The sequence below is a fragment of the Microplitis mediator genome, chromosome 7 (genome assembly GCF_029852145.1).
Source record: "Microplitis mediator isolate UGA2020A chromosome 7, iyMicMedi2.1, whole genome shotgun sequence".
In the NCBI taxonomy this organism is placed as follows: Eukaryota; Metazoa; Arthropoda; class Insecta; order Hymenoptera; family Braconidae; genus Microplitis; species Microplitis mediator.
This window is the reverse complement of record NC_079975.1, coordinates 11,494,953-11,515,551: the sequence shown is the minus strand read 5'-3', so window position 1 is coordinate 11,515,551 and position 20,599 is coordinate 11,494,953. Positions and strand designations below refer to the sequence as shown.

At 33.3% G+C, this 20,599-nt stretch overlaps 1 protein-coding gene across 1 annotated transcript; it reads left to right on the top strand.

Moving 5' to 3' along the window:
• Positions 1–19,231: 19,231 nt before the first annotated feature.
• On the top strand, positions 19,232–19,926 carry LOC130671168 (uncharacterized). The gene is made up of 2 exons (XM_057474892.1): positions 19,232–19,411; positions 19,519–19,926. The coding sequence occupies exons 1-2, from the start codon at positions 19,232–19,234 to the stop codon at positions 19,924–19,926; spliced, it is 588 nt and encodes a 195-aa protein (XP_057330875.1).
• The last annotated feature ends 673 nt before the right edge of the window (positions 19,927–20,599 follow it).

Here is a 20,599-nt window from a genome sequence, read left to right as displayed (position 1 = left end):
AAAAGGTATATAACACTTTTTTCCTAAATCCAACCATTTGAGTGATATCGAAGCTCAAAGTTGATAGATTTAAAAATGAATGTTTTTCGATTAAAATTCTATAACTCTCCAGCAAACGAATATTTACGTAGGCTTTCAACAGCTTTTCGTCGAAAATTTACCGCTCTACAAAAAAGGATTCTTTAATTTTTTCGATAAACTCAACCGTTTAAGAAATATTTAAGCTCGAAAAAAAAGAAATTTTTTATATCATCAGAGCAAAATTTTGTGTTGGTTTGTGAAACTTTTCTTTAAACTTAGAGCTTAAATATTTCTTAAACGGTTGAGTTTATCGAAAAAATTAAAGAACCCTTTTTTGTAGAGCGGTAAATTTTCGACAAAAAGCTGTTAAAAGCCTACGTAAATATTCGTTTGCTGGAGAGTTATAGAATTTTAATCGAAAAACATTCATTTTTAAATCTATCAACTTTGAGCTTCGATATCACTCAAATGGTTGGATTTAGGAAAAAGGTGTCAGATACCTTTTTTGAAGAGCAATAAATTTCCTACAAGAAAGTTTATAGCGCTTAATTTTATGTCTAGGTGTTAGAGAGTTACAAAATTTCAAACAAAAACGCAAATTTTTTTAAACAAATCTAACTTTGACCTTCAATATCCCTTAAACAGTTGGATTCACGAAAAAAACATAAGAGACCTTTTCTGAAGAGCGGGAAATTTCCTACAAAAATATGTATTCGTCATTACTGTGCACTTATTTTTAAGCAAGTAATTACATTTTTCTCATTGTACTGAAATGAGAATGGATCATTACTTAAGCAGGGTTCAACGGCATTAGAATAAACTTTTTTATTTTTTTTTATGATTTTTGGATCACAAATATATGATTCATATCATACCCAAGTAAAAAAATCTAATTTGGTAAATAACGGACACCCTAATATATATATATATATATATATATATATATATATATATATATATATATATATTAGGGTGTCCGTTATTAACCAAATCAGATTTTTTTACTTGGGTATGATATAAATCATATATAAATCATATATATATATATATATATATATATATATATATATATATATATATATATATATTGCGACGTTATTTTTCGTATGGGGGTCAAATCAAAGTGAACGTCACAAACACCAACGGATTTATTGTATTTACGAGCATGGTACTTCAAGACTTATAATTTAGCTTACAGTAATTTACGATTTTTATACAGATTTTTGATTAAGTTATAGTTTTAGAATTACATATGGAGTAACGTTCGGCTACAGTTATGGATTTTTGGATAAAGAAAATAAGAATTAGAATCAGAATTATGGAAAATTATTATGGGATATGGTTTGAGATTAAAGTTTGGGGAAATGATTGTTTGAATTTTTGGATTTTTTAAGTTTCAGTATTTTGAGTATGTGGACGAGTCAGTGTTACCGTGGAGCGGGACTTAAATTAGTCACCCGGTATCATCTGATGATAGAACCTAGTTCTATCCCTCTGAGACTTCTTGGTTGATTGCAGAGGTCTAGCTGAGATCCTAGTGCTCCAGTATATAAGGAATTTGACGGATGCAGAATGGGATCAGTTTTGGAGTTTTGGTTTGGCAGGCCTCTACAGTAATTTTGTGACCGTTGCTGTTGTGGAAGCCGTTTGGTCATTTTTAAATTATTAGTCTGACAGGCCTCAGAGGACAAGTCATGACCACTTGTACCGCTGAGGAAGTCATAGGTCACTTAGTTTATAAGTTTTATGATCCCAGCTGAAGTCTGTTCCAGGAGAGCAACTGCCAAGGATATTCATACTCAGAATGGGGTTAGTGAGTACGTTTGGTGAGGACTTGAGCATCCAGTTACCGTTATAGTAAAGATTGGGTTGGATTTGAGAATTTAGAATATAGAGGTCAGTTATTGATAACGATAAGATTGAGTTTGGGGTTTTTTAGAATTGAGAATTGAGAGAGAGGAGTCGAAGGGAGACCTTCGAGGAGTACGGACGTGGGCATTCGACTCTAGTCGCTTGAAGCGAGTAGACGTGTGCAGTAATGGCGCTACAGTTCAAGGCATTGCGGAAAGCTACAGATTAAGATTATTGCTTCAGAAGTATTGTTTAAAAACAGTGTAAGACGTTACTTGATATCTATTCACTAGACATCAGGTATGAAATAATTATTATAAATAATTAATCGAGTTCGAATCAAAAGTCTTGAGGTATTATGCTCCTGTTTTAATTAAAGAAAAGATTCAATATCTGAGAGAATTATGAGAATAATGTTACATTTTTAGAGTCACGATCATGTTCCATTGTTAGCATTATTTTATAAAAGAATTATAAGAAATATGTTTGATTGTTAAACCAATTAGTGTCTAATTAACATCGAAATGAGACCCATGTACGTTAGTTTTACGATTTTGCTAAAGAGAATGTTCTAGAGTATCGAATCTGTAATTATCGTTCTAGTTTACCAAATATTATCTAATTATCATTTAGTTCTAGTTAATTAATTGCTGATTTATAAAATATCGATACGTATCATTTAGATGTCAATTCACCTTCCGTTAAGATTAATTTTATTGTATTCAGCATTCGTTATAGAGAAAAAACATTATTTGTACTGAACTACCGTATTTTATTTATTGTTAAATAGAGTTTTGAGATTATTGTTGTTAAATAGAAGCTGCAAATTAAAAATGAATCTACATGACTTTGGGAATGATGTAACCCGGACCACTCCCTCTCTCCATAAACCTACACACTGAGCGACACCATGGCATACCGTAACTCTGTTTTTAGTTTTCCAGTCTCCGTTTTGTTTTGCTAATAAGTTCTGAGCATTTTGTTAAGTTTTAGTTTAGTTTTGCTTATGCGTGGTTTTGGTGATAATTCCACAGATCAAAAATTATCCAAAAATTTTCATGATTTACTGGTTTGGTGATTCCAGTGATATAAATTACCTGGCGCCCTATTCGTATTGAGACTGGAGGCTAAAGGCCGAGAACGAAGTTATAGCGCAGAAATTAGCGTCTAGTTTTTGTGTTATAATATATATATATATATATATATACACATATTAGGGTGTCCCAAAATAAAAAAGTATTTTTTTTTTACCGTCTTATGGGCTCAAAAAGTTACTTCATATTATAAAAAGAATCCTCACAAAATTTCAGCCAGATATCTTTAAAATTGAGCTATCACGAAGGGGGGTCCCCCTTTCCCATTTAAAACACACGTGAAAATTTTTCATTTTAGTTTTTCGTTATTAAGACTATGAAAAAAATTTTTTTTTTAATTTCGCTAAAAATGGTTTCGTAGGGAATTAAATTTTCTACAAAAAAGTGCTGATGCATTATGTACATCAAACGAACTGGAAAAAAGTTACGGGGCTTCAAAAATCAACAAAAATTTAGTTTACTCAGTGTTGAATTTTTTTTTATTATTTTTCATTTTTATTGCATCAAAAAATTTTTTTTTCAAATTTTGACGAGCATGCTCTTGTAGGAAATTTAATTTTCTACAAAAAGTATCGTATAAATATATACGTCAAATGAATGAGAAAAAAGTTACGAGGCTTTAAATGTCAATGAAAATTGAAGTTCACTTTCCGTTGACATTTTAGTTCAAAAAATTAATATTTTTTAAACTTCACTTTTCGTTGACATTTAAAGCCCTGTAACTTTTTTCTCATTCATTTGACGTATATATGATATCAGATACTTTTTAAATTAAATTTCCTACAAGAGCGTGGTCGTTAAAATTTTAAAAATAAATTTTTTGATGCAATAAAAATGAAAAATAATAAAAAAAAATTGAACATTGATTAAACTAAATTTTTGTTGATTTTCGAAGCCCCGTAACTTATTCCCAGTTCGTTTGACATACATAATGCATCAGCACTTTTTTGTAGAGAATTTAATTTCCTACAAAATCATATTAGGCAAAACTGAAAAAAAAAAAATTTTTCATAGTCTATAACGAAAAACTAAAATGAAAAATTTTCACGTGTGTTTTAAATGGAAAAGGGGACCCCCCTTTGTGATAGCTCAATTTTTAAAGATATCTGGCTGAAATTTTGTGAGGATTCTTTTTATAATATGAAGTAACTTTTGAGTCCATAAGACGGTAAAAATTCTACTTTTTTGGTTTTTTTCGTAAATAACTTTTTAACGGGTATATCTATCCTTATTACGTAAAAAGAACTTAATAGCCGATAGAATAGGCGATATTTTCCTTTTTGTATTTTTTGTTTTACGATCATTGTTCGACTTTCAATAAGGGTTTAAAGTCACATAATTGACTTATGTGTTATGGCGATAATGCCATTGTTTATATCTTTGAAAATTTTTGATGGATGATTATTAAATTACATATACTTATTAAAGGTGGAACAATTATCGTAATTATCGTAATTGAACATAATCAGGACTAAATATTTAAAAACCACATGTTTATTAATGATTTACGATTCTTAAATTTTCAAAGTTTAACATAAAATGTAATTTGTTAGAGCTCAGAGGGCTCATACAAACAATAGCATGTAAAAGAATTTTCGAGCTCGAAAATGTATTCACACTAATGTTTTCGAGCTTTTTGAGCTCCAAAACAGCAGAAAGTTTTGGGGCTGGCCCGCAGAGCCAACCGACGCCCAGATTTTTTTGTGACATGAAAGTGTAATTTTAGTAAAAAGTGTTATCATGGGAGATACATTAAATCGTTGCATTTGTAATAAAAGTGATAGTGAAATAATATTGTTCTCGGAGGAAACTTTAAAAAAATGTCAAACTGTTTTAAAAATCAGAAAAAAACATAACCTTAAATATGAAGACATTATTTTGCCTGATGAGTATATGGAAAGTGGTTATCACCCGGGATGTTATAAAGCATTTCGAGGACTCATGAAGAAATACTTAACTTCTGAACGTGAAAATTCGACAGAAAACAGTGAAAAACAAAAATCAGCCGGTGTACCTAAAGACAATAGCTCAACAATCTCGTCGTTGAAACCTAAGTTGACCACAAAACCATCTCAATTAGTCTTCCTCTACAGAATCTTCTATAACATTGTAATCAAGTTTAACTTCTGAATCAATAGGACTTTAATCTGCAACTTCTCAAGAAAATATTGAAATTCTTGAACCAGATGTTAGTGAAGATAATGATTCAACTCAGAATGTAAATATTTTAACCGAAAAGGAAGCTGATAATATCGACTATCAAATTGTTTGTGTATTTTGCAACAGGAAACATAAAAAAATACGTTAAAAAATGCTTTTACTTCATAAAGCTGATACCAACCAATTTAAATCTACTGTAATACCCAAAAGCGAAGGTCAAGAGGAGTATGCAGAATTATTGCATAAATTGAAAAAAATTTCTAATCCAAATATATCTAATCATATAGAATGTCGAATTAGTTTCAATAATAAAATATCCTCTTCTAAAACACCATCCAGTAAAAGTGATTGGCATTTTCATAGGGAATATCACCATTTATCATTTAACGAAGTAAGTGGCATCATTGAGAAAGTATAACGTATACCGTTTTTTAAATTCGCAACGGAGACGCGAACAACCCCAGTACCGTATGCGGTCACCCACGTGTAAAACAAAAAACATCATAATTTCGAAAGTCCGGAAAAATAAAATGTTGATAAATGTCACTTCAATTAATTTTTAAATTTTTAAATAAATAATAACGTTATTAAATTGCAGATAAAAAAATAAGGGTGTGCCTAGACCAGCTCCTCAGGCTGGATTAGTGCACGTAGGCGCCAGACCGTTTACACAAAACGGACAAAAATAGTTTATCAGGGGGAAATTTGCGAGGGAAGATCCGAGCGAGTAGCCAGTGACAAGGCGGATAAATCGATTGAAATAATAAAAAAGAAATAATCAGGAAAAGAAAATAATAAGCACAGTTAAATATATATAAAATAATAAAATAAATTAAATACAGCAGGAAAAAGACCCAGGAAAATAAATACCGAGTATTTCCCCGAAAATTGTTGGATCAAATTATTTATAAAAAAATTATCAAGAATCTTTGATACAATATTTCACTTATAAATATAAATTAGACTCATTCATAAACCCCTGGGGGTAGAATCTATATAATCCAAACAAAATTTAAAAAAACAAAAATTTTTTTTGAATTTAATGACTGAGAGATCAGTAAAATCACGGAATGCAGCGACGCAAACGTGTTAAAAATCATTGGGTGTTTGTTTTGTAAATTTCCTGAAGTTATTCCAAAAAAAAATTTTTTTTGAAAAAATTTTTTTTTTTTAAATTTTGTTTCGAAAAAAAAGTTTTTTCTTTTTTGGAAATTTAAGCGCTGTCTGCAATAAAATTGTAGACAAAGCTCAGAAAAAATGTTTGTTTTCATCTTGTTAAAGATTATGAGCTTTTCAGAGCAAAAAACGTGATCCTTTAATTTTTTCAAAAATTTGATCGAGTGAAACAAATAAACGGCTGGTTGGATTAATCTGGCTCTCTGCAGGGTTTTTGTGGACATATTGAACTGTAAAATGCACAGTCAACATTATCGATTTCCACAATATTTTCGTTTCAGCGCTTAATTTTCCAAAAAACCACAAAAAGCCCTTTTTTTGTGGCATTTTTAAATTCATGTGACGATAGGAAAAAATTTTTTTTTCGAAAAAGCAATGGCTAATCGTTGAAGGGAATTTATTCAAGTTTCTAAAAACCACCATTAACTTTCTGTGCGATCATTGGTTTCTGAGATATCGATAATCAAAGACAAAGGGATCCTTTTCCATTTGAAGACCGATATCTCGGCGAGAAGTGGACGTATCAAGGTCTATAAAAAAAGAAATTAAAGCTGAATAATGAAGTTATCCGACCCTCATAGTGTTTAAGCAAAAATAATTTTTTCCACGCCCGGAGACCAAAAAAAAAAAAATTTTTTAAATTTGAAAATTTTTTTGTCGCTGGTTTTTCTAAGATTACTCAAAAACTGCTAACGCTAACAAATTCTTAAGTTCTAATCCAAAAAGTAGACACTTGGAGCTACAATTTCCTTTTTTTTTATTTCTTGTACGACCATTTCTCTCAAAGTTAGGGCCTGTTGAAAATCGCCCAAAAATTTGGAATTTTTTTTCGATCCTTTAATTTTTTCCATTAGTGTATAAAACGCAATTATTTTTAAATTATAAATTAAAATATTAGCACACACGTGCTCTCATTCACGCTGCGCGCATGCGTGAGCAAACGCTATCTCAGCACCGGCGCGGCAACGAAATGCCCGCGTAACCATTCAAATTTGAACTTAAAAAAATATTTTTAATACTAATTACTAATTACTTATAAATTTATTTGAATGGTTACGTGACAAACGACGTAATTAAGAAAGAGCGCTGTTATTTATTAGTATATTTGCATGAAGTGTACACCGAAGTATTGGAAAAAATCTTTGAAGAAAGTTCTGTTGAAGTGAATTCTGTTTTTACTGCACACCATCTCAATGGAAAAATTTAAAAAAAAATTTTCTAAAAATATTAAATTTTTTACGCGAAAATATATTCACAGTGATGTTTTCAAGCTCCTTGAGCTCGAAAACAGTGGGAAGTTTTGGGGCTGGCCCGCAGGGCCAACCGACGCTCAGATTTTTTTTTTTTAAATGAAGTATTTTGAAATTGTTGAATTTTGAAAATGGTTAATTAAAGGTATTTTTTTTTAATAGGATATTTATATTGTTAATTAAGGGTATCGTAATCTTATGATAAATGTTGAATTTAAACAAAAAAAACGCGTAATTATTACCTAGTAGAATACTGGTTTTAAAGTTACACTATAATTCGTACTTAACACTGCACAAGTATATAATACAGAATACACTATTACTAAGACCCGCACTTATTTAAACTCGGCAACGCATGTTAAAACTTATCAACTTACCTCACGGCTTATAAAATTATAGGATATTCTTATTGATGGTCAAATTATTATTTGTAACTTAATTAATATTTATTTTATCAGACTATTTAATAATCTTACCAGTATAATAGGAAATAAGTAGGATGAACAGTGATAGATGAAATAAAAGGAATTAATCAGAATACTTTGCAAGTTTATTGCCAATTATAATAATCAAAATTACTTACAAGAAGATGCAAGCGCTGGATATAATGTAGACAGATTCGTGGCACAGTATAATTTTATATCGCGAGTATATCGCCGGTAACGTACAGTAATATTTAATTGAACTAACTCTATTTATAATAATCAGTAAACTTGGACAGTAAAGTATATCGCAAGAGAATTGCTAGTAACACAACTATAACGCAAGTTAATTTCCCGATTTACAAGGTAGTTATCCGTATTAACAAGGTCGCAAATAAATTGCTCGTATATGACAGTAAAACTAAATTATACGTGTTATCGCTAATTGATCCAGGATCGAAGTGAAGTTCAATCACTGTAGGGTCTTACGGCTGAGTTTTTGGGCTCGCTCCCCACTTCCCCTCACGGTCCTCTTTGAGGTGATAATTAGCCATGTGACCATGGCACTATGACTCTAGCTTTAGGTAGTTTCAGACGGCAACGAGACGGGGAAAAATGGGAACCGCAAGGCTGAGGGAGAAGATGACAATTCACATTGTCTCAACGCATAAATGAAGTAAAACTTACACTGGTAAAAACTTTCGCAAAATTACAATGTTTTTCCAAAGCAGTGGTGTAACATTTGTTATAAAATTACAATAGAAATTTTTAACAGTGTACAATTTCTTAAGTGGATTGATAAAATAATGAGGGAATCTCTTAACCGGCGGAGAAAAGAGAAGGAATGTTTTATGCATGCCAAGATCCAACGATCGATAACACTACCCGATAAGTACCAGTCCTATAAATAATTTCTCTTCAGGTGTACATGAGTACTGGCACAAGCACTGTATGGTGCAAATTATATGTACAAAGAGAATTTTTTTTGATTGAACTATAAAAAGTTTATTCTTTTTTTTTAGATAATTTTTAGTTCATAATTAATTACCCTAATATTATCTAGTAATTGTTCTACCTTATGAATTCGAATTAAAAAGTTAGGAAAAACAATAAGTGTCTACTTTCAGATTGTAAGTAGCATAGAATTTCAACATAAATAAATTTTTTTCAAACAAATTATAAGTGACATGATGAAACTTTCAAATGCTTTTAGTTTAAACTTAATTGCCTTATAATAATACTATAATTATTGTATTTTAAAGTTTTGAATTAAAAAGTTAGGAAAAATAATAAGTGTCTACTTTCAGATTTTAAGCGGCATTGAATTTTAACATAAATAATTTTTTTTTCAAACAAATCATAAATAACATGATTAAACTATTAAATATTTTTAGTTACAATTAATTGGCTTATAATCATATTATAATTATTGTATTCTAGAATCTTAAATCAAAAAAATTGAGAAAAATAATAGGCGCCTGTTTTGAATTTTAAGCAGCATAGAATTTCGACATAAATAATTTTTTTTCAGACAAATTATAAATAATATGATTAAACTTTTAGATGCTTTTTGATAGATAATTAATTACCTTATAATTAGTATATTGTAGAATTTCGAAAAAAGCTAGGAAAATAATAAGCGCCCTGCTTTTGAGTTCTGGGCAGCGTAAAACTTTAATTCGGATGATTTTTTTGAAAATAAACCATAAATGTTGTGATTAAAAATTTTCAATGCTTTTGATTGACAATCAATTACCTTATAAATGCATTGTCATTATTATATTGTAGGAATTCGGGGTAAAAAGTTAAGAAAAATAACAAGCACCTGCTTTTGAATTCTAAACAGTGTAGCATTTTTATCTAAATAATTTATTTCTGAATAAACTATAAATATTACGGTTAAGCTTTGGAACGATTTTTAGTTAATAATTAATTACCTTATAATAATCTTATAGTTATTATATTCTAAGACTTCGAATTGAAAAGTTAAGAAAAATAATGAGCGGCTGCTTCCAGATTTTAAGCAGTGAAAAATTTTAACTCAACCAATTTTTTTTAGGTAAACCATGAACGATATAATTGAATTTTTGAATGCGTTTTGACTCATATTTAATTTTCTCATAATTATCTTATAATCATTTTATTTTAAAATTTGGGGTTAAAAAGTTAGAAAAAATAATAATCACCCACTTTTGACATCCAGGCTGTGTAGAATTTTATTAAATACTTTTAATCGATAATGAACTATCTGATAATTATTATATTCTAGGACTTCGAACCAAGAAATTAGGAAAAACAATGAACACTGGCTTTTGAAGTCTAAGCAGTGTAGAATTTTAATCCAGATAATTCATGTCTGAGTCAACTATAAATAATGTGGTTAAAATTTTCAATACTTTTAATTCAATAATTAGTTTATAGATATTATATTCTAAAACCTTAGATTAAAAATTTAGGGAAAACAATGAGTGTCTGTTTTCAGATTCTAAGGAATAAAATTTTTTTTTTTCTGGATAAATTATAAATGGTGCGGTTAGTCAAACTGCTATAATTTTAGTAAAACAAAAAAGGTATATTGTAAATAACATTACGCAGAAATTATTGAATTTTATGAACTTGGATAAAAAAAAAAAAAAAAAAAAATTTTACTGTTGAATTACAGAACGTATTGTAATTTTACCATGGAATTTTTTAGTAGTATACAGGAGTTGTTATTTGGCAGGACGGCATGTTGATTTTAAAAAGGGAACACGCTTAAATTGCAAACGTAGTATGCATTGACGAAAAAATTATGTTGACTCAAGAAATTTTTTTTTTGAACCAAAAAATTATTTCTGAAATATTATAAGGGGGAATGTAGAAAAAAAAATGAGGTGAAATTCTGAATTAGTGTAACTTCGTGCAAGTAATAACGTGAAAACAATCGAAATTTTTCAAATATGAGGTAGCAAAAATATAGATCTTAGCTAATCGATAGCGTCTAAACCAGCAAGACGAGGAAGCAAAGCCCTGAAAAATATATGAATGGATAGAAGTTAAAAATCGGTTATTTTTTTTGTATCTTCCTCTCTATTCTTATTTTAGATGGGTTTAGAACTTACTGTTCGTTAAAAATCTTACAGACTGCGATAACTCCGAGGTCAGATGACAAACGATGCAGACCATGAAGCTCAGTAGTCCGACGAGGTGTAGCCCCTGGCTGTGTTGTGTTTGAACGCCGAAAACAACTGCGTTCGAACGATTGACCCGGGAAATTTATACTGCTGACCGGGAGGAAAGCACGAGCGAATAAGTTGATCGACCTGGTCACACAAGAGAACGCCGCGCTGAGTAGGATGTCGAGCATAAGTTAGGGTTCGGAGATATATGAAAATACGGAGGACGATCTGGAGAATATATGAAATAATAAAGATAAATCACTAAGTTGGGAAAAACAAGGAAAATAAATATGTAACTTACGTCAACAAGGGCGAATCGCTCGCAACATTGTTCGAGAGTGGACTTGATTCATGTTAAAAATTTTTGTGTTTTACTTGCAACAGCGTATTAAAAAAAAAAAAAAATTAACGTGGTAGAATGAATGATTGCAATTGTAAGAGACATAGAGAGCAGGCAAATATATCGCGAAAACCGCAGCATCAGCTTAGGAGGCTGATAACGACAGACGGATAGTCAAGACGCACACGTGCAAAATAGAGTATCGGAAGAGAGAAATTAATATGCAGATAAATTGTTTTCTCTCCTTCGAAAAAATCGAGTAAATTTTACACAAGAAGCTCATAAAATTTTAGAAATAATATTTTAACACTAAAGATCGTATTTTATAATTATGAAAAATTGCATTAGGAATCTAGAAGGAAGTTAGATGAATTTTTCTCTCTCTGAATAATTTTTTTTGAGTAAAGAACATAGAAATTAGTCTAAAAAGATTGAAAGTGTAAGCCCGTACGATTTTTTTTTTCTCTCTCCAAACCAAAAATAGTAATTCGAGCAAATTACATAAACTATTTCTTAGTTCTGGTGTAATAAAACTTTAATTTTACTACAATGTTATCGATGAAAAAGAAAGAGAGAAATTGGTTGTTGGATTTCAGAAATCGAATAAAATGAAATAATATTTGAAACAACTCTCAAAATTACTTAAAACTAGTTTTTATTACTATTTCTCACACTTTTTATTTTTTTGTTATATACATTATGAATTTTTTTAAGTAATAATTACACATACATGTAAATTGTGGCTAGAATTCGAAAAAAATAATAAGCCGTAACAATGGCCGGAGCCCAGTGCTGATTAAAAAATTGCATAAAATAGACGGCAGAACATGTACGATTTTAAGGGGAACTTTTTTTTATGACTTTAAACGTTTAAAGATATTAAATGTTTCCTTAAATTACGATGAGGTTCAAATGAGAAAAGCGCTGCTTTGAAGAATAAGAAAATCATTGTTAGGAATATTTCCTGGAAAATTCCTGGTCTATAAAGCAATTAAGAAATATAGTTGTCGCAATTTTTTTTCAGTCAGAGTTGTCGATGCATTTTTAAAAACCACCTACTGAGTTTAAAAATACAATTTTAATTCTAAAATTAAGCTTCCTGGAAAATAAAAAATGAATTTTTGTCGGAAATTTTTTTTTATTAATTCTTTAAATAAGAGGAACTGCTGCTAAAATTTCGTGTCAAAATTGTAGGGTTGTAGGTAGTACAAACAGTTAAATTTAAATTCGGTTGATAAAGCAAAGACCTTATCTTATAAAATTAAACAATCATATTTTAGAAAATTGAATGTAGGAAAGTTTTAACCGAATTTTCCGAGTAATCCTTACAAATTAAAAGCACGTATCGAGAATTATTAATCTGGTAAATCGATTTTGCAAGAAAAATTTAAATGTTTATGGTATTTTATTCATATATCGTAAGGAGTACAATAAAGATACTTACCTGAAAATTACACCGTAACTAGGAATATTGCATAGAAACACTTGCGTAAGGAAATTAGCGTATTGTATAGAGTAAATGTGTAGTAAATATTGTTGAACCAGCAGTCTAGTCTGGGAATTGATGATAATTTCCTTTTGTTGTTCGTGTGGAAAATACTCGAATGGAATAAGGTTTGGTGAGGATGGAGAGATGGTACTTTTTTTTGTCAATCAAATGAGGAAGTCGAATCAGCGGGTATGATTTGATTAGTCGGAAGAAGTCAGTTAAGCGGACTTAGAAATTGTTTCTTCTCTTCGCTCTTCTGCTCCTTTCCTTTTGTCTTTTCCGATGTTAATTTAAGCCCATTGAAATGAAAAAAAAAAACGGTGTATAATAATTATTTTAAGATAGATAGTAAAGTAATAAATAATATTTCGAATAATAGGATGAATCAATGGAATTATGCACAGTCACGATTAATGATAATACTCGGTTTCGCTAGATGACAGAGGGTGAAAGTGGTAAGTTATATATATATAGGTGAATCGCGAAGTATTGTAGAATTTTGCTAATTTACAAAATATTTGTTTGAACACAGGATGGAGCGAAAGAGTAGAATGGTACTGCTTGCAATAATCCTGTTGGCTCAACCCCTACAAGCAATATTGGGGTACGATTGCGGAGGCATATCTATGAACGTCACCATCATATCGGCAAAAATAAGGTGGGCGAGTGTGACATACCGTTGAAAAATCCAGAGGAAAAGTCGGTATCACTTCAATTACTTCAGTTAGCAGAATTCAGTAGTACGGAAGTGTTTGAATGTCGGATAGAAATAAATCGGGTGATAACATATTGTGGACATTGGTATCATGCATCCGTAGTGACAAACGGAAGGAGAAAATATATTTATAAATCAGAATACAGGCAGTGCAAAAAGTTACAGGAGACTGGAACTACTACGGTGAATGGGAAATGTACAGGAACACAATCTACTGCCCCGTTTGGCACCTGGGATCACGTGATTGTGGAGGTGACCGTTAGGATAACGGTTAGAAATTATTTTGCTACAGTGAAACTTACGAGCAATAATGTGGTTCTTAACAGTGGGGCGAGGCGTGACTGGGCTGAAGAAGGGTGCATAGATCAAACGGGAGGTAACTCATTTTGGGGGGTCATAAGAGAAGAATCGTGTCAAACAGCGAGTCACATAATTTTGTACAAGGGATCTGGTACGCTATTGTCCAGAGAAAAAGACGAACCAGAAATCCATATGATCAATACAGAAGATATAACATTTGCCCTAGCGAAAAAAATTGAGAAGAAGATATGTGGTTACACTTTGAAACAAATGGAACATTCTAAATTATTAATTAAGGTACTTAAACCAGGTGAAGAAACAGCGAAAGTAAAATCAATCTCGACACAAGATTTCGACATATTTACGTACATAAATTCGAAATTTGTGTATGTAGAAAAACATATTAAACGACAAATGAGATATCTTTACAGGGATATATTAACACACAAGTGTGAGGTCAAACGGCAGGTAATATTAAATTCACTGATGTTGCCAGGATTGAAGTCGGAGGAATTCGCTTATGCGATAATGAAAGGACCAGGATACTACACAACAGTTGAAGGGGAAATCATTTACATAATCAAGTGCATACCGGTCGATGTCAAGTTAAGAAAAGTAAAAGAACGTTATTAGGAGATATCGGTGACTTATCAGAATCAGAGTTGGTTTGTCACGGCTAGATCAAGAATGTTGATTAAACAAGGCACTATTGTAGACTGTGACCAGTTACTATCGGTTGGATATGAAGTACATGGGGCATGGATCATTATGAGACCAGGATTCGAAGACATACAAGAACCACAAATTTTAAAGCGAACGACCATACCAACTTGGGATGACGAGGATACAAAATATTTGGCAACAAGTAGAATATATACGGAAAACGATTTGGAAAAATTGAGGAATAGAATCATGCTGCCGGTAGAAACTCCGGCAAGTGCGGGCTTAATCGGCAGAATGATAAGAATAAAAATGTTAAAAATAATAGTCGACACAGTAGTGCATGGATATATTTTGCATCGAGCATACGGCTGGAGTTTGTATTTAGTGGGCGCAATTATTAAAAGGAACGTAAAAGTAAGAGGAAGCCGGTTTCAGAAACCACAAATTAAAATAAGCGAGTGGAAAACGAGAAGAAAAAAATTAGTTAAAGGAATGTTTATTTTATTTCGAAATTTTTTTTCCTCTCTATTAAAAATGAAAAAAAAGAGAAAAAAAAATAAGAAAGGAGGAAAGGGTGAGGATGATTTTAAAATTGATAAATTAAATGGTTACGGTGCCACGATGAGGACGGGAGAAGGGACTACAGGAAAGATGATAAGGTTGGACAATAGACGGGGATTGTACTCGGAGGATATCGGGGAATACAGAGTCTTTTCGCGTAAGTGGAAGATATCATTCATAGCTCTCTATGAGGAAGAAACTGAGACTGAACGGCTGGTAAAGAGATTGAACAAATTACCAGAGCATGTCAAGAGCGAGGGGTACCTCATAGATTTGGAAAAACGAGTTAAACTAATAAAAACCCAGGTAGAAGAGAGTAACGATTGGTGCAGGTAGAAGGCAGCGGAACCAACGCCCGATTTAATGGATTATTATTATCATTATTATTATTATTATTATGAGAGAATATCTAATTTTGTGGAAAATGATAATAGTTTAGTAAGAACAGAGGATAACGAGGTCATACTCAGACTCCAAGAGGAATTCTGCATTTACAAAGGAAATGACGAAAACGATGTGAACCTGGATCAGTTTGTGGGGGAGTTAGAAGTGCGCGAGTCTGTTAGTAGAAGAGTGTTCCTCGCTTCCTTCTTGGTAACTGAAGGCCAAATTTTCAATGTGATATTGTCGGTGTCAGATTTTCAGCGAGCCATTGAAGTGATTTTGGACGATAGCAAAGGGATGGAACTTCCCACAGGAATGGATTCGGATGGGATAAAAACATTGCTAGCGATCATGGATACAGAAGTATGGGTTTATAATCAAAGAATCATATACATTTGGAGGGTTTCGTTGATGTTGAGAACAAAATATAGATTGAGCAAGCACTGTCCATTCCCCAGCATATTGTCAACAGCTTCGAGGTATGGGATGATCATAAGGCCGACTACACCCTATACTGCCATAAAAGAGGGTGAATATATATCACTTACTGAGGACGACGTCCAAAGGAGTAAGGTAATCGGTAATCGATTTTTTGGAGTTAGTAGAGTTGTCACACATGAGATGGAAAGCGGAAAAGGGTGCGAAGCAAAGTTGTATGCAGGGAAGAACGTCGATATTATCGAGTGCGAATTGAAGGTAGTCAAGTTGGAAAGGACACTTTGGATGAAGTTGTACAATACGAATGCTTAACTGTTTGTTGCCAAGGGCGACGAACTCGTAAAAATCGGTTGCGTCGGAAATAAGACTGAGGACATGACAGTGAACGGAACCAGAGTTATGTGGATGCGGGACGAGTGTGAGGGAGTAACTGGTGAAACGTTTTTAACTCCAACTCGAGGAGTACATGTCATGGCAAAAATTATGGATAGAGAGTTGGGTTGGCCAGAGATTGGAAAAGAGTTGGAAAAGATTCTGGAAGGAACTCATATTGCTCTAGATTCATACTGGCTGAGGTAGGGCAAATCCAAGGTGATGAAGCCACTGTCGAAAAAGGAGGTGTCAGGTTGGCAGAGGTGCGACAGGAGCTGCGCCATATGGTAGAGATTGAAGAAATACGAGATGAAATTATGGGAATCCAGATATCAGCCGTGTATTTCTGTATAGGACTAAGTGACGGAAAATTCAAGCGAAGAATGAGAGACAGGCAGAAGAACGAAAAATCACAACGATAGAAGAGTCAGGGATAAGTACAGAACGAAGATCTCGGGTGGGAAACAAAAAACAGACGGAAGACAAAAGAGCGACACCTATAGAAGAACCTAAGATGGAACCAGTTCAGCAAAAGGATAAGGAGTTAGGCATTCTGATGGCACCGCCAAAATCGAAACAGACAAAAAGGGAAAAGGAAGTAGATATACCCCGATTGGAGGAAGGACACAGCGCTATCGGAAATGACGAGGCACAGGAACAAGCAGGGGTATCGTATGCGGATTTAGAGATGATGCAGTAAACGCAGCTTCCTCATCACGACGGTGAATCGGGAGGTTTGACCAGAGCTACTACTGCCCGTCGGAGTATTTGGCATTATAAGAACTTGAGACTGTGGAGGAGTTCGTCACCAGCAACCTATCCGTTCCTCATTTCCTTTCCCAACCTATTTGCTTTGTTTCAGGCACGTTACACTGGAGAGATGCAGTCAGCATGCCGGGTCGTTCAAGTCTATTGGATTTCAGGATCACGAAGACTGGGGTCGATGAAGCCAATTACAGCGTGCAAGGCAGTAGTATGCAGATTACTATTCTATTGTTAATTATCAATCGTTATTAGTCTTTTGTGTATTGTTCTTTCAAGAAATATTCTACTTTCCTTAGTATGTAGAGAGTCTCTTCAGGGAATCATAAGCTTATGTTATTATATATGCCTATAATCTTAAGGTATATACTAATTTTATTTTTTTTTTGAGTATTATATGTTTTTCCTAATAAATTATGCAACATGTATACTGTTGTGCAGTTGAAAATTAACCTGCGCTTCAACGTCGAGAAGGAGAATCGTGATCTCGGGTGATATCAGGGAGTTCACATGAGACTTACCCTATGAATAGGATTGTCCCTTTTACCATTCGGGAGAATGGCTATCTTTTTCGAGCCGGGGGAGCGTGTGACGGGTGAGCTGACGCCCATCCGTCTAATACTAATTAACAAGTAATAAATAAATATATTTTAGTTCAGAAAGCAATACGTTTTATTGTACTTTCATTAGGCGCTATACAGCTGCACATAAATATTGCATTACATTAGTTGAATTAAGGCTTACTTCTATAAAGACAATGCGACGAGCAGACGTTTTGCGTGGTCAGCAGTTTTGACTGTGGGAAGAAAAGAGTTCCGTTGGAGACTGCGAAGGGATATTTTCTTATGCAGCACGAAAAGAGTTCTCATGGGGAACGGCGAAGTGATATTTTAGAAGCAGAGGATGCAATTGCAAAAGAAGAGTTAGTTACCATAGTTAAGCTGATTCGAATAGTCGTCTGCTCGCGCATAAATATTATATCTCTCTTATTTTACCGCTTTTATTACAGGTCACTATAAGAATACGTTTAATGCCGCTATTGTTGATTGAAAATATTGTATTAGTATCTGATTCATTTATGCTATATTAGATGTGTAAAAGAGACTCTCAGGGCCTTTTCTGGGTACTCCCATATTTTGGGGACGACCAAGAAGCAAATATCGATATAATTCATATATAGTCATTCCTTCACTGAGCGACCCACACCCTTTATAACATCCTATTAAATTTCTAGAGACGCTGAGCTAGGCACGGTAAGATCGGTTACGAATTAAGAACATTAAGGTGTAAGCTCCCACGTAACAATACGACAATTTTTTCGGCAGTTATTACGACTACACACAAAAAAAGTCCATACATACAGACATCCTGACGTCCAAGTACAATTTTTTGAACTGTGTTACGTTCTGGCTTTAATTAAATTTAAATAACAATTTTTAGAAATTTTTTTTTTTGGAAGTCTCGAATTATTTATTTGCCGCAGTGCGCGAATAAACGGTTCGACACTTCTTAGAATCATAATTAAACAATAAATTAATAAATCGTTACTTTGCTGGCGATATTATTTTTACTCACCGCCAACAATGTAACGGAAATCTCTTGCGATAAGAGAGTCGCCGTGGCTCGTGGATAGTCTAAACAGATGACGATGCATGAGACCCGGGCCACGACGATTCTCTCATAGGACACCTGAGATGCAACGTTAACATTTTGATAATGTATAATACCAAGGAGCGACAGAATCAAGTCAGTCGTTTACAAGGCAGTCGATCATAAGATCTAGTAGAGCTAAGAACTCTACACAAACCCGCTGGCTTGATCCTGTCACTCGGATTTTAGGGCAAAATATATCTATCCGTATTTGAATAAGACGCGTGTGATAAAGCCGCTGTGCATTTTAAAGTGATTGAGACCAAAAAGTAGTGAAAAAAAAGTAAAAGAGTGATTAAAAAGAAAACCTACGGTGCAGGTTCTTAGAGGTAAATATAAATAAAGCGGAACAAAACCCAGGGTAGGTGTTAGAAATTAATTAAAAGCTAAGCAAAAAAAAAAAGAAAAGGCAGACATATTAGAAAATGGGAGGGAACGACGGGAGTGACAACAGAGAGCCTCACTTCACGCCGGAGAAAGATGGCGTGAGTAGCGTGGATAAAACAGCATTAGAAGAGACAGCAACAGCGACAAGTACGCCAAGTGACAAGTCAACAGTGGGAGCAGATAGCAACAAAAAAAAGGAAGGGGTAGACCACCAAAAGGTACGAATGTATCAATAAAATGCAATAGAGTAATTAAAAATAATGCGGGCAGGCTGGATGCTTACTTCCTAAGGTAAAGCAGCTCAAATTTAAACAAACAAAATGAGGAAAGTAAGCAAGAAGAAGATCCACAGCAAGCAGCCGACCAAGACCAGGAATCTGATGAGGATTGGGATGAGATGTCACTCTCAAGCAGCCTGAATGATACAATCGTGAAAAAAACACCGCCAAAAAACAAAGCAAGCAATAAAACGACAAAGAACGAGAAAAAACTAGAAGATTTACTAGAGGAAGTGAAAAACGAATTCTACAACGTGATCTGCAACTGTCAAAAGGCAACAACATATGAGGTAAGAGAGATGATCGAGGAACTAAACAGAGACATGAAGAGAGTGGTCAGAGAAAAAGAAAAAATGAAGGAGACCACAAGATGCAGATGTATTTATGAGAGGGAAAAAGAAAGAGAAAAACAAGAACAAGCAATAAATAAAATACAAGAAGAACTAAGGGAATAAAGGAAAAAAAGGAAAAAATGTGAAGAACAAATAAGACTATTGACAGAAGAATTAGAGGAGAAAAAAAAGTGGAGAGAGAGAATAAGGTATATGACAGAAATGAATTCACGGCAATACACAGGGATAACGCAGCAAAGACAACCACAACTGCATATGCAACAGCAACAAACACACAAATAAGAGAACAGACAGACGATAATAACAACATGCAACAACAACAAGCAAACCACAACGCAGGCACGACACTGACACAACGCACAACGACACAAGTGCCAGAAGAAGCAAGCAATTATGAAAGAAGGAGACGAGAAAATGGAACAGAAAAGGAAGATGCAGTAAACAGATGGCTTGCAGCTCGTGAAGAAATACTAGCAAAGGCACCAAAACATATGTCAAGAGAAGAGTGGATAGTAGAAAGACGGGAGAGAGACGAGAAAAAAAACAGGATAGTGATAAGAGAGGCAAGCATAATGGTAAGGGACCCAATAAAAGAAATACCGGAACTGATTAAACAAACTATAAATAAAGATCTAAGTAGAACGAAAAAGTGGATATGGAGAGACAACCTATACATAGAAATGCCGAACTTGAAGGACAAAATCGAAATAATGGAGCCAAAAACAAGGTCACAGCTAGAAGAAAAAGGTATAATACCGCAGGATGACAGGACAAG